At 43.8% G+C, this 15869-nt stretch overlaps 1 protein-coding gene across 1 annotated transcript; it reads left to right on the forward strand.

Annotated features, from left to right (window-relative positions):
* Positions 1-1414: 1414 nt before the first annotated feature.
* On the forward strand, positions 1415-15494 carry epha2a (eph receptor A2 a). The gene is made up of 17 exons (XM_042089185.1): positions 1415-1579; positions 2444-2511; positions 3086-3755; positions 8500-8655; positions 8915-9244; positions 9563-9690; positions 9953-10130; positions 10431-10533; positions 10645-10700; positions 10830-10952; positions 11078-11263; positions 11416-11477; positions 11567-11776; positions 12577-12726; positions 13062-13255; positions 13678-13833; positions 14273-15494. Exons 1-17 carry the CDS (start codon positions 1495-1497, stop codon positions 14379-14381), a joined length of 2964 nt encoding a protein of 987 aa, XP_041945119.1. The 5' UTR covers positions 1415-1494; the 3' UTR covers positions 14382-15494.
* Positions 15495-15869: the final 375 nt, after the last annotated feature.

Consider the following 15869-nt stretch of genomic DNA (forward strand, 5'->3'; position numbering starts at 1 on the left):
TGAATAGGAGCATTCCATTGTAAACAGCACTACAGCGTCGACGGCACCTCAAACGAAGACGAGCCATTCTCCAAGTGTTTGGGCACCCTGCTACCGTTCAGATACACTGCGTGCACTCAGCCGTTTCATTCACTAATGTTCTGCACCGATGCAGTCTGTGTGTGTGTGTATGTATGTATATGTGCCTGTGTGTTTGTGTGTGTGTGTGTGTGTGTGTGTGTGTGTGTGTGTGTGTGTGTGTGTGTGTGTGTGTGTGTGTGTGAGCATCTCATGCAAGTAAGTATACGCTATTTCTGAGGCATGATAAATTACACACTAAGACACGCATTTCTCCTCAAGGAGACAGTGATGGATGCAGTGTTAATATTCATGATAAGGGGACGCTTTAACCGACTTTGTTTAGCTGCTGTGCTCGAGGCTTGGTTAATGTGTGTCGTGTCACTGTCACCTGTGGCGCAGCTGCCTAGCCTGTTGGTCAGCTTCTCTATAATGCTAGTATAAATATGGGATAAAACTTCTCTCCGGGTCTGTAGCTGATGAATATTTATAAATGCTGTCGGACTACCGCTAGCCTCTGACACCCTTGTGTAGATGTCAGCCTCGTGTTTGACTCCCAGGTCAAGAGATTCGGAGAGCTCCTTAAGATTGTTGCACAATAGGGACTTGACTCAAAGATTCCTGAAGGTTGCTAGGCGATGCCATTGTGTGCACATTGCGCTGTCTACATATTCATAGCCCTTGAAGTCATTAGTAGTCATTCATTCATACAGGCACACCCACTTGACCCCTTCCCCCTGTTACCGTGGGAAAGCCTTATACGGGGTTGAACTGTTAAATATATATAACTTGTTAGGCATACACGATGATTCCAATCTGTCACATCAAGTAGGTGATATATGATGTGAGGGAATATAAGAGGCAAAAGTAATTCACTTGAATAAAAGCCTATGCTCAGTTACTGCCTTACTTCTATAATGCTCAGGTTAAGCACGTGTAGGTGGTTAGGTAGGTTTGGCTGAACAATTACAACACAGTCTATTTCTCTTTTTTTATAGTAGGTAGGCTAGGTTGTGTTGCCTAGGCCTATATGCCTTTACAATATTGATCTGAAAATAAATATTGTGCATAAAAGGAAAGTGACAAAGTTAACTTAAAAGTTAACAAAATAGGCCTAATGTTTATTATTGCTTTTTTCCATTAAAAAACTTTCCTCTGAAACTAAATGTACAAGGGTCTCTCACACTCATATGAATCAGTGCTGTGAATGGGCTAATGTTAGGCTATCTCAAAAACTTCCGACGACCGCAGGTGCAAATCTCCGCCCCCACGTCCCATATAAGGAGTAAACACACATTCCATGAGGCGGGGTCGATGACGCCACGGTTCATGAGCTGTAGGGCTCGTGGACTAGACTGGGCGGAAAAGTTAGGAAGCTTCTCGGTAGAGTTGAACGTCGGATAGTCCGTCTCCGCAGAGGAATTAAACGTTACCAAAATGGATTCCGGCCGTGTACAGTTTTTCACTTTGTATATATTTGTATTTATTAACCAATTATTTATTGTCGTTCATGGAAAAGAAAGTAAGTAGCCTACTATTTTTGTTTGAATTATTTTTAATAGGAAAATACTGCTTTTCTGTTAACGTCCCACATGGACTTATGGACTAATGCCTAGGACATGTCCAGAGTGGTTCCGCGTTAGTCCTGTTTAGGTCTTTTCCCTTGTTGATTCAGTTGATGTAATGCGTTATAGCCTAATTATTAAAGTAGTCTATGATGATGTAGGTAGCTTATATGGAATATTTGTTTAGTTTGAGGATTTGTGCTATATTATTAAATAACTAAATGTTTGGCTTTATCTGTGGTATGTGGTCTCCTGACCAGTTTTGAGAAATGTTATGCAAATTCGAGGTGATATATATAGGCCTAGGCCTAATTGCTAAACTATTTATTGTCATTGTCCCTTATAGCCTACCTGCAATTCCACCAATGTAAATTAGGCTACTACATGTATTTCTGTAAACTATTCCTGAGTAGGCTATCACCTGAGCACCTGTTGCAGATTTCAGCCTAGGCATGTAGCCTAACTGTTTTTATTAAACGTCGTGTCTTTGGAACTATTAGGCCAAGTTGGAATCGTTAGACCTTCTGAAAGTTTCAGATATTTAACCAGATGTTAAAATTAACCAGTTTGGTTTAGTTACATTTTAGTGTTTGAAAAGTGTCCATTGTGGAGAGAGTTTTATGTTTACGTGGGGATAAATCATTTATACTAGGACATCCATTTTTTTACACTGAGAAAACCTGGTATCTCTTTGAATCATGTTGAAACTTAAACCTCTTATCTCACATCCTGGCCGTATTTTGCTGTAAGATAGCTGTAAAGTTGTGTCCCCTTGATATATATATATATATATAAATGTTTTTGTTTTGTTTCTGCTTTAGATGTGCTGTTGGACATGAAGGCCTCAGGAGGAGATTTGGGCTGGCTGCCTTCACCTAGTGAGGAAGGGGTGAGTGTTCAACTCCAGACATCTGTTTGGTTTCGCTATTCTTGCTTTCATTTTTGTTTCCAATTGGTCATCCTGATCCTTTCTTCAAACCTTTACCTCCATTTTACTTTGGGAAAATACCATTATGATGACAATGTAAACTACATAAACACAGCTCGGCTTAAACAAAACAAAAAAAAAATTGACAATAAAAGTTCTATGGATAACAACACTCAAAACATTTTAGTAAGAGCAAGGGGGCAAACAGTGTGTGTGAAGGGTGAGTCATATATTTTATTATCCATTTCCTTTTTGGAAAAAGGATATGACACATGGCACTAGTTCGCACATAAACCTCAGTCCCTGACCAAGAATGACAATGATATGAGCAGAATTTGAGTAACTTCTTTCACTCACCCCCTGTGTGGCTGGGTCCTCCTTATGTGGCTTGGACACCTCATATCCACTTTAGCTATCTCAGTAATAACACCCTTACACCCCATTCTCCCTGACTCCTTGTCAGTAATACTGGGTTCCCTTCTGTGTCTCTCTATCAGTACTGATAGTCCCTGTTGTGTCTGTGTTTCCTCGGCAGTGGGAGATTGTGCAGACTGTGATCAATGGCTCCCTGCTCTACACGTATAGTGTGTGCAACGTGGCCAACGACGGCGACCAGGACAACTGGCTGCGCACCACGTTCATCCAGCGGCGGCCAGACGTGTCGCGCATCTCCGTGGAGCTCCAGTTCATCGTGCGCGACTGCGGCACGTTCGACGGCAACCTGCCGTCGTGCCGTGAGACGTTCGGCCTGTACCTGGCCGAGTCAGACGTGGACGTGGGCACGAGTTTCCGTAAGGCCAACTTCCGCAAGGTGGCCACGGTGGCACCCGACGAGGTGACCGCCGACCGGGGCGGGGGGAAAGCGGCACTGCGGGTCAACGTGGAGACGAAGACGGTGGGGCCACTCTCGCACCGCGGGTTCTACCTGGCCTTCCAGGACTCAGGAGCCTGCATTGCCCTCGTCTCTGTACGGGTCTTCTACACCATCTGTCCAGCCACCACCAAAGGCCTGGCGGCATTCCCTGAGAAGGTGGCGGGCACCACGGCGCTGGCAGTGGTGGAGGGCACCTGTGTGGAGAACGCTGTGACGGCTGCCCAGGCGCCCTCGCCTCGGATGTACTGCACCTCTGAGGGCGACTGGGTGGTACCCGTGGGACAGTGCCAGTGTCGGGCTGGGTACCAACCTGTTGGTGACTCTTGTAATGGTAAGACCACTTTCCTTTATTTATTTCTATGACAACTGTACCTAACCCAAATCTCACATCTCATTTTTTTTCCTGAATTTTTTCCCTTAATTTTTTCCCAACCCTTTTTCCTAATTACTGATTATATTCTACTTATCTGGACTCCTTCACTCAATGAAGTATTTAACAGAGCTAAAGCTTAAACTGAAATGAAACGTGTTATTCAAGTGGACTGGTTCTTGTGTTGAGGGCTCTGCATTTTTTAAATCAAGTGCTTGGACTTGTTGTGTGTCAACAAATCTGACTTTAGAAAACCCTTCTTCAAGGACTCTTCTCTTTAGGTTTTCTTAAATCACCCTGTGGTGAAAAGCACTATTGTTTTTCCCTCGTCTCTGTGTGTGTGTGTGTGTGTGTGTGTGGTAATCCCCCTAAGTGGGATGCCATAGCGAGAACCCCTGGATGTGGAACTGTGAGAAAGAATGACTTAAGACTGATGGAATGCCAGTTATTTTCACACCCTATCACCTGTCTGCTCAGAGTTTCCGCTCTGTCTTTTGTCAGGGATATCAGGTTCAGGTGAGGGCTTAAAACGCCAAAGGGTGGGGGAGGGACCCGCAACGGGCAGTTTTGTAGTGCCTTTGATCAGAGCTTTCTTCTTCTCTTGTTTCCTTTCTGTACTGACGACTGTGAAACTAGAGTAAGAACGAGAGAGAAGGAAAGAGAGAAAGAAAAAAGTGTGAGAAGGAAAGAGAGCCTCTGAGATAGAGTGAGCACAGGAGAGAAAAAAGAGAAAGAAAGAGAGAGAAAGAGAGAGATAAAGATAGGGGCCCTCTGAGATAAAGTGAGTATGAGAAAGAATGAAGGAAGGAAAGAAAGAAAGAAAGAAAGAAAGGAAAGGAGGACGGAAGGAAGAAAAGAAGGGAGGAAGAAAGAAAGTGTGAGAAGGAAAAAGACCCTCTAGAATAGAGTGAGTACAAGAAAGAAAGAGAGAGAAAGAGAGAGAAGGATATAGGCCCTTTGTGATAGAGTGATATGAGAAAAAAATTAAGAAAGGAAGAAAGAAAAAGTGTGAGAAGAAAAGACACCCTCGGAGATAGAGTGAGTATGAGAGAAAAAAAAGAAAAAGAGAGAGAGAGAAATAAAGGGAGAGAGAAGGAGAGACCCTGTGAAATAGCAGATGGTTAGAAGTCTTGAAGAGGTCGCCACCAAAAATTTAGGCGCTCCCATTCCAGCAAACCCACACTGATACATTTGTAGAATGCTATGCGTAGCATGTGGTGATATGGTTGGCTCGCAATGTCTCCTTACGCCAAGATAATATGAGTGGAATGACAGGGAGAGCAAACGTGAGAAAGGGAGGTCAGGTCTGTAATCTTCGGGTGTAGTTTGAGGCTTTCTGCTGGAATATGTTTCTCACACACACACACACACACACACAAAGACATCACACACGGTCTTCCATGAGTAAGACAGCTGTCATGAGTCAGTGCGTGTTACCTTAACATTATCTCTGCTGAGTGTTTGCCTGTTGCCATGGTTCAGAAACCACCAGATTACAGGGAGACAGTGGACAGGAGACACCTGGTTTCCCAACCACTGACTCACGCATCCTGTGAGGAAACCGACTTTCCTGGGCACAAGAGTTATGTTTCTGTGCTCTGTATGTCTTGGCTCGGCCGCATGTTATCTTGGATGTCCGTATGCCTGTGCAGCGTTCTGCTATACATTAACTGCCGTTGTAATGTCCCTTTGAACTGGAGGCAGTGTTTTGGTTAGAGGACTATGCTTTCGTTTATGCCCCTAGCATAAACACACAAGATATGCGACCTCATCCCGAAGATAAGAGTTAAAGTTAAATTTCTTTAACTCAACAGAACAGGGCTTAATTGTTGTATTCACCAGTCAATGTACAAGTCTCCAGCTTTGAACTGTAAAATCATTTACCTGACAGAAATGTTTGGAAAAAATCACTCCATGGTTAATATTCTTGGACATGTTCGTGAGATAGTGGGGCAGGTCCCGGAATGTCCACCTCACTCAACTGTTGGAATCAGCTGAATTTCACACCTGAAGCGGAAACAGGAGGGTGCCAGGAAGTTTGAAATTAAATAGCTGGATATGTGTTCCATCTCCGTTGATGCCAAGTGCCAAGGCATGGCCTTCATTAGCAGAAATGAAAACTCACAGGGGAACAATACACATAGCTGGTGTGTTCGTCTCTGGGTAATAATAGTGCTCAATGCGGCTTCACTGCCATTTTCCACGACTGTGCTGACTTTCTGGTCTCCTCTGACCTCTGTTGTTCCTCTGGTTTAACCAGAGACCCTTCTTCCCCACTGACCTCTGATCCTTTGGATGTAAAGCCACCTGCCTGACTTGAGCTGGCATCATTGTGAGTGGTTTGGCAGCAAGAGAATAGTGGGGGAGGGGTCCAGGGTCTTTTCAGTCCTCTTTTCAGGGCAACATGATATATTATGTAGATCTCCCTGGTGCTGGGTGTTATTGCGTCCAAAGGTGTTGTTTGTTTTGGCCATCTAATTAGCGGAACAACTTAAATGGCTGCTGCTTTGATTATGTTTAATTTGCCCTGGCAACGAAGGAGTACAAACACAGAGTGCCCACTAGGATTTATTTTAAACTGTAGTGTAATGTGTGTCAATGTGTCAGTGTGAGGGAGAAAGAGAGAGAGAGAGAGAGAGAGAAGGAGAGAGAGATTGTGTGTGTGTGTGTGTATGTGTGCGTGCGTGCATGAGTATTGGCCAGTTCAGTGACCATAACGGACCATCTGCCACAGTGGAAGCCAATCAGTTCAGCTAATCTCTGCCCACACGCGAGTTTCTGTGTGCTTCAGTGTTCTGGGGTGGAAATACACAGATTTGCTGTGAACTACACTATTAAAAGTATCCCTTAAAATAGACATGGGCTCTCCAGACTATCCCAAATGGTGGGGCTAACTAAGTAAGACAGGCTATTTTCCCACTCCCACACATTCCCCCATGTCCCACCATGTCTGTGTCCACCAACTCCAAATGTTCCTGGCTGAATATAGCCACTGTGTCCACAGCTGCCCATAAAGCGCGGGCAAGAACCATCACCAGAAAATAAAATAAAAAAAAAACACGACATAGTGGCAGTGGTGTTGAGAAATAGTTTGAGTTGATCTTGTTGAGCATATCCTCCTCTATGTAATGCGGTAATAGACATGTAATTGTTGTTCAGACATGGTTTGTTTGACGTAATTTGATTGTGATGACAATATTTTTACATCTTCAACGCCAACACATATGATGTCAGTAGGACTTACCACCCACTCACTGCATGTAACTTTAAACCACTGACAGCATCTTGCACTTACTCACTCACTCACTTTAGCAATATAGAGTTCATCCTTTTCATTATGCTGCCACTGCTGGTTTGCTGCCAATTAAAAATGTTTTCATTTAATGCACAGCTGGAGAGCATGCCATAAAAATGGCAGACTTAATTGGCAGTAGCTACACAGAAGTGCTAACGACATTGCACTTTGAGGGTGTGTTTGAGTGTTTGAGAAGCCAGGGAGTTTCAGTTTGCCCAGTTTCTGAGCGCGTTGTCTGTGGAGATAGGGGCCTAAGCTCTTCTCTTGTCTTATTTGTGTGAGCTTGCAAGTACCCCCATGGGGAAAAACAAAAACAAATCTCCATCTCCGGGGAGAGCTTCTGTCACCAGGTCGTGAGACCCCCCCCTCTCTCCCTCTCTCTCTGTCTCCCTCTCTCTCTCGCCCCACCCGAAACCCCCTTCCCCCCACTTCTTGCCCACTCCCGCCGTTAGGGAGAGTCTCAATGTCTCCCAGCACCATACAGATGGGCTTTCTTTTTTGTGTAGGACTTTGGTGGGGGCTTGGGGAGTTTCCAGCAACGCCATTTTCAATGGTGTTCCACCCACCTTTATTGTCGAGCAATCACAGATTGGACATGATCTAAGGCCATTTTTTTCCTCCTTTTCCCATCAACATTCCTTCCACTTCCTGGCCGGACCTCACCTCTACCTCTCTCTCCCTCCCGTGTCCTGGTGTTGTTGGCGAAGGATTGTTGCCTTTTCTCACCCTGTCTTCCTCCGCTCCTCTCTCGCCCTGCTCCTGCTCCAACTTTGTTCTCGTCTGTCAGCATAGGAAGGAAGGGGGAAGGCAGGAAGGTCAAACAGACTTGCGGTGTCCTACTTCCTGTTTTGTCCATTCCCCTGCAGGCCTGGGCTTGCCGCGCAATGTTTGTCTTTTGTGTCTCTTGTAACACAGAGAGGAAGGCCAGTGTAATGATATGTTTATGCAGGACATGTATGTGTTATTTTACCAATGGACTCCCATAGAGAAATATCTGTTCCATCAGTGTTGGCCAGTCTCATTGTGTGAAGACCAAGAAGATGTTGTCTCAGTATGGAAATGTCCATGTTTGGTGGGGAGATTTATTCATTTGGGGCCCATAGATGACTTGACTACATGTTCTCCCCCATCGACCATTTAGAGAGCGTCTCATTTTAGTTCAACAACTGTACTTGATGTACTTTTGTTAAGTTTGTTAATCAGGAATAGTAAAGCTAAATAATTACTGTATATGTGAAATAAGTATTAATGAATTCTGTGTTATCTCTAAACCATCCAATTGTCAGCACAGAGTGACTCAATTCCAAACCTTTGTTGTTTGTTCAGGGCACAGTTGTCCTAGCCCCTCCGAATGACTTCCTTGTTGAGTCACACTAACACACACCCTGCCCTGTGCATTCCTTCTTACAGCATGCCCGGCCGGATTCTTCAAGACCGTCATCTCGAACGCGCCCTGCGAGCCCTGTCCGGCCAACACCCAGCCCTCCAAGCCTGGCGCCCTCTTGTGTCAGTGCCTGGAAGGATTTTTCCGCACCCCCACAGATCTCCTGTCCTCACCTTGCTCCGGTGAGTACCTAACCTGCTGTCTGTTACAACTCAATAGTTTTCTCCATTCTTGATGTACTTTAGTTATAACTGGCGGTAAATATAACTTAAAAAAAAAAAACATTCAAAAACATTCAACTTGCGATACTATGTGTAACATAGTGAATCAAACATGCACAAAATACTTGTGTTGAGTCTTTATTAACAACAATATTTTGTTCAAAGTATATTGTTTGATTATGTCTAATAATTATATTTAATAATTTCTCATCCCTAACAGCTCCTCCCAGCCCTCCTCGTGACGTGGTCGCCACTGCGCTCTCGTCCAGTCGCCTCCAGCTGTCGTGGCGCCAGCCACAGGACACGGACGGACGCAGTGACCTCACGTACAGCGTGTCGTGCGAGCACTGCGAGGGTGGCCTGTGCGTGCCGTGCGGTGAGCGCGTGCACTTCGAGCCGCCGGCCTCCGGCTTGCGCGACACCATCGTGATGGTCAGCGACCTGGAGCCGCACCTTAACTACACCTTCACGGTGGAGGCTCACAGCGGCGTGTCTCGCTACAGCCTAGAGAGGGCAACCAGCAGCATCACCACCGTCCTGCACGACACAGGTGAGACTTGCACACAGGCACGCTCCTCATCACACTCTTCAATAGTCCAGGTTTTTTTATTTTTTATCACAAAGACGATTTTCTTACATTTTCATTTGACATTTTCTTACATTTACTAAGTACTGAGTACTTTGCAGCATCAGTGAGCGAACATACTCAGTTAAGGGCTATGGTTTTGTGACTTTGTTTTGGTTTGTTTGAAACCACTCTGTACTGTTGTTATCCAGTTAAACAGACGACTGTTGTAAGTTTGTTGTCGAGATTTGTGTTAGTGGCTCGATTCTTTTCTCACCTGCTGCCTTCACTGAACTTCCTCAGAACCTCCGATGGTGACGTCCATTCGCCTGGACGATTACAGCCCCACAAGCCTTTCTTTGTCCTGGACTCTAGACCGCAGAGTGCATCCCCAATCAACCCATCGCTATGAACTCATGTACCGCAAGAAGGTAAGAACGAGTTACAAAATCCCACATTATACAGACCTATTCCGTAATGAACATCTGCGTAACCTTACAACCTTATATCTACCGTTAAGGATTCTAATGGAATAGTCTTATCTGGTCTTTCCTTCCTTTAATTCATTCTTTTCAACATTAGTTGTGACAATTTATCTATCAGTAGGATAAGACCCTTGAGAGGAACCATTTCTAAGGGAGTCCTTGACCTCTTGTTCCTTGCACTTCCTCATGTGTCGACGTGTGTTTGCAGGAGGACAGCAGTGAGCAGGAGTTTACCACGTACACAGTGCTAGTCCTGGACAGGAACTCAGTTCAGCTGAATGACCTCACCCCTGGGTCCAAGTACGTGTTCCGTGTTCAGACGCTCACACAAGACGGCCACCCGAGCAGCACTAGCCTGGAGTACCTGTATGAGACCCTTCCCATTGGTAAGTGGATATATCATGTATCTGTTCATCTGAACAACATGGTTTTAAATCTATTACTGTAGAAAGAAAGTCCATTTTGGTCTCTTGGCTTGTTCTCATCCTTAGAAAATGTTGCTGCTAAGGAATCTTGTCCTCTCTGGAGAACCTTAAAACGTTCCTCAGACGTTTAATCACTGTCTGATTTCAATAGGTCCCCTGAGAGCTGAAATAATTGAATGGCTTCATTGATAGTTGCTAATGATGGTCCTCATTTCACTTTTTAAATGTCGTTCCTGAATTGTGTTTGTATTTGTCTTACAGCAGAGTCTCAGGCCCAAAGCAGCTCAATGATCGTTATGGGAGCTGTGATGGGTGGTGCGATCATGCTGGTCATCGTTGTGGCAGTGTTGCTGATGCATAAAAGGTAATGAAGTGTTTTGTGCTTCCCACTTGCATTTTAGCTGGACTTGAAAACATTTCTTTTTTTCCATAATCAAGAGCTCATTTGACACGTTTCTGATCTCCCCTTCTACAGACGACAAAATCTACGTGCAAGACAGAGACAGGAGGACAACTATTTCACCTGTGCAGGTAATGCATTCACCTGTGCAATTTTTTTTTCTAAGTTAGCTCATTAGAATTCGTTTTCACGTGTAATATTTAGGGCTATGCAGCATATTCAGCAACCCAATGACATTTTCTGCTCTGTTAATGCTATAGAGAAGCATCCTCTTAAGACCTATGTGGATCCTCACACGTACGAAGATCCCAGCACAGCTGTGCTCAAATTCACCAGTGAGATTCACCCTGGCTTCATCACCAAACAGAAAGTCATCGGAGTCGGTAAGCAGAATGCAAAGTATTCCAGGTTCAGGAATTAGGGTTTTGCGTGGTAATTTGACTGTTGCCCAGACCAATGTATCATCTAGGTACAGGTGTTTTAATGCTTCTTGGCTTTTTGTGCACAGGTGAATTTGGCGAGGTGTTCCGTGGCATTCTGAAGAAGCCGGGGCGTGGCGAAGTGGCCGTGGCCATTAAGACACTGAAGCCTGGCTACACGGAGAAGCAGAGGCTGGACTTCCTGAGCGAGGCTAGCATCATGGGTCAGTTCGACCACCAGAACATCATCCACCTGGAGGGAGTCGTCACCAAGTGTAAGACACCACCACCACATTATATTTGTGTGAAATATAGTGGTAGAATAGGAAGCATACTTAGTACTTTGCTGTACTTCATTTTTTGTGCTTGCATACTGTAGCTGTATACTTAAACACAATATATTCATATTGTATTTTTTTTTTTTCAGTCAAACCTTCCATGATCATAACGGAATACATGGAGAACGGAGCTCTGGATATCTATCTGAGGGTATGTATTCTTACTTATGTGCTATTTATTTCATATAACATTATCACTTGTATGAACGACCTGCTCAAATCTCTCTCCCCTCCTCTCAGGACCACGATGGCGAGCTGTCTTCATACCAGCTGGTCGGCATGCTCAGTGGCATCGCTGCAGGCATGAAGTACCTCTCGGACATGAACTACGTCCACCGCGACCTGGCTGCCCGCAATGTGCTGGTGAACAGCAACCTGGAGTGCAAAGTGTCTGACTTTGGACTGTCCCGCGTGCTGGAGGATTACCCTGAAGGGACTTACACCACCACGGTATGTGTCACTGCGGGAAAACGGCACAGCCCAGAGTGTTATTTCACGTGTCACGTCCGAAGACATGTTATAATATAAACGTTTTTCCACTCCATACGCAAACACATTATGTTAGAGTTACATGGTGCATGTCTGCATGTCACAAAACATTCAAACATAGAGGTATAAACCGGTGAATCTGTGTTGGTCTTGTGGGTCACAGCATGAAAATGGCATAGCAGCACCATTTATCTTTTCATAGTATGTATTAGTAACACTATATTTGGATAGTCTTTCTACACTTTACAGATGGTTTGTTGAAATTGAAGATAAGTCTTTCGAATTGTTTACTCTAACCATAACCATTAATTGTAAATGTCGTTTCACCAGATAGTTTGTTTATAATTTGAACATCTGTAGATAATCTATAAGGGACCATCCGAAAGAAGTGTGACCCACAATATAGACATGTTTCACTCCATGAACACATTTCATGTCAGGGTTGCACGAACATGAAAACAAACATGTACAAAGTTTGTACAGAGTACAAAACTGTGAACCTGTGTGGGCCTTGGCTTTATGATGGGACGATAGACTCTTTTATTGCTTGGCTTTTAAGATAGAACGTTTATAGGTCCTGTGGGGACTCCAAGCTCACTTTAATGAAGATACTGTACTATTTTTTAGTCTTTCACTGGCAACCGAACATTTATTGGATGTATGCCTCTGGGAAGCATCCTTTATTGTTGAGGCTCTCGCTGGCTCTGACCTCTCTGATCTTCTTCTCTCTCTCTCTCTCTGTCTATTTATCTCTCTCTCAGGGAGGAAAAATCCCCATCCGTTGGACAGCCCCAGAAGCCATTGCGTACAGGCAGTTCACCTCTGCCAGCGACGTGTGGAGCTTTGGCATTGTGATGTGGGAGGTCATGGCCTATGGAGAGAGGCCGTACTGGGACATGAGCAATCATGAGGTAAATATCACACCAGCATCGAGGCTCTAATTAAATAGAGAGTTTAATGGCTCTTGTGTTGTTTATGCTAGGTTTTTAGAGACGTAATATGCTTGCGTGTTTAATGAGGAAACCACAGATTGTGGTGAAAACAGCAGTCACCTGTTAAGTTTTTATAGCAAAAAAGACCACTTTGGATGAAAGCCTTGACTGCCTTTGAATTCCCGACCAGATGTTTCCATCAGTTCCATCAGAAAGGGTTTTTGCTCCATGTATGAGTTAACCCCCATGATGGAGGCAGCTGCTCCCGGGATGTGTCGGAGCTACTCTGACTCCTGCCCTCTTGCTTGTCTCAGGTGATGAAGGCCATTAACGAGGCGTTCCGCCTGCCCGCGCCCATGGACTGCCCCTCTGCCGTTTACCAGCTGATGCTGCAGTGCTGGCTCCACGACCGCTCCAAGCGTCCGCGCTTTGTGGACATTGTCAACGTGCTGAACAAACTGCAGACCAACCCAGAGTCCCTTAAAACCATTGCCGACTTTGATCCACGGTGAGAGTCACATTTATAGAATTACAATTGTATAACCTATAATATATAAAATGCTCATGAGGGTATTGAACACAAACATTTATGGTGCTATATATAGACATTGTCTGTATTATAAAGCTTGGCTGCCACTCACAGACTGTATTGCCTGTACCCTCAATGGTTAATTTCATACCATCTGTACTTTAACCTGGAACAGTTAGCTGTTGATATAGCAGCTAATTTAGTGCATTGAGCTATTAATAGCTTAATATTTGCAAGGTGGTTGTTCTTAAGCCTTATCTGACAAGATTAGAAGGACCGACATATTGTTATCATTTGTATTGTTATCAGCCGTATACCACACATGCTTTATCTATTGTTTGAACCTGGTTATATCATGTAGCAACTAAACTTAATAGGCTACGTCTTATCTAATCTCTCAGGGTGTCAATTCGCCTGCCAAGTAGAAGTGGTGTTGGTGGTGCTCCCTTTAGAATGGTGGAGGAATGGCTCGAATCCATGAAGCTGTCTCAGTACAATGAGATGTTCGCTCGCGCTGGCATCACCACCATGGAGCAGGTGTTGCACTTAAAGTCAGAGTAAGTATCACACAGACAGACAGACATGCGCAGACATATCCCACCACATTCACAAAAACACACAGAGACAGACAGACATATCCCACCACATTTACAAAGACACACACAGACAGACATGCACAGACATATCCCACCATATTTACAAAGACACACACAGACAGACATGCACAGACATATCCCACCACATTTACAAAGACACACACAGACAGACATGCACAGACATATCCCACCACATTTACAATTGTTCATTTTTTGTTTCTTGGGATTGTTGACACTTTGAGCAGAAGCTCTGCCAAATGAATGTGTATGTATTTGTATGTATTTTGTGTTTGTTCTTGTTAAGGCTTGGGGAAATTCTGTTGTGTAAATATTTTGTCCTAAAATCTCATCTTGCCGCTCTCTCTCTCTCTCTCTCTCTCTCTCTCTCTCTCTATCTCAGGGACGTCAGGAACATCGGAGTGCAGTTGGCAGGCCATCAGAAGAAGATTGCCTACAGCATTCTGGGACTCCGGGACCAGCGTTGCACTCTGGACGTGTTCGCTGTCTGATCTCTCTGTCAGAGGTCCCCAGCGCGGGTCAGGAAACAGGCTGCCAACGCCATCCTACAGGGCCCACCCTGACACGGCCACAGTTAGCCCAGACAGGCCGTGCCTTCAGGTGGACCGCAGGAGATTTCAGGAACGTTACAAATGAAAGACATTTTCTTTTAACCCTTGACATTTATTTGTTGTGTGTACATATACTGTAATAACATTTTTATACTGAATATTTTTGTAACATTGTTTAGTGTCTGTTGTTATTGTTAATGTGAATATTTTCATGACCAGACCATGAAGTGTCTTAAAAAAGGACCAGAAATGAAACTGGGGAAAGTGCAGTAGAAGTCTGTTTTTATGAAAGACTTTATATGTGTGGTCTTGGTTTATATGTTATTGAGATTACCTTTGTTTTATGATGTCAAAGAAAAAAAAAAGATGTCCAATGATGTCCTCATGTGAAACTGAGTAAATGCATTTAATCAATGCATGAGTACTTAAGAGGTTGACTGGACAGTCCAGTGATGGCATCATGACTGGATTGATTTGCAGCAATAATTCCTGAGCAGTGTGAGAAGACCTTCGTTGATATTAGAATCACTCTTCAACGCTGTCATTTCTCTGTCTTTTCACAAGGGTCCAACTTATGTCTGTGTGCACATGATATTTACCTGAACTGTTCTGCCTCTCTGTACAGCTGTTTCATGCTGTAGCCGTGAAGCCATTTTGTGTCTGTTCAAGTGCAGATTTATTTAGTCACATACAGTAGGTGGAGAACATGAAGTGAAATAACATGTGAGATAGATATGGATGGATGGATGGATAGTGGACCACTCATTCTTGGTTAATGCGTGACTGATGAAACATTTTTAAGGACAGAGGGACAACAGTATGTTAACCACTTACAAAATGTTAAAGAGATATGAAATTTCACTTTACTGGACATCATATGGCTAGTCCTGAACCACTGGGAAACATGCTTTCACATGCTTTTCCATTTGTCTTAATGCTGCTTGTTTACATAATTATTTAATATTTATTTTATGTTTTATTTATTTCTTGTTTTAAAATGTTGTTTGTAACTGTTGTATTGTAATGTATAATAAATAAATTTGTTAGTCTTTACACGATTCTGTAATTTGATAAACACACACTCGTAGACACAAACACGTAGGCATCTCATAAGTGTGTCATAGACAGACACATACTGAGACATCTCATGAGTCTCTTACATGTATTATTATCTCAGCCAACCACAAAACAATTACTGTACACAGTTCAGTGAGTCCAGACACACATGTCAGTAGACCATATGAACAAAAGCAAGTATTCCAACACCACTGTCACAGACACGCTTTCCTAACTTCATTAGGGGACATGAAAGGGCAAAGGTTTAGTAACAAATTATTTTGAGATATTAGTTAAAATTAAATTAGTCTAGACAAGAGAAGGGATATTTCTCAGGACTTGAAATGAAGATATATAATGAAAATGCAAGAA

The sequence above is a fragment of the Alosa sapidissima genome, chromosome 4, assembly GCF_018492685.1.
Source record: "Alosa sapidissima isolate fAloSap1 chromosome 4, fAloSap1.pri, whole genome shotgun sequence".
Lineage (NCBI taxonomy): Eukaryota > Metazoa > Chordata > Actinopteri > Clupeiformes > Clupeidae > Alosa > Alosa sapidissima.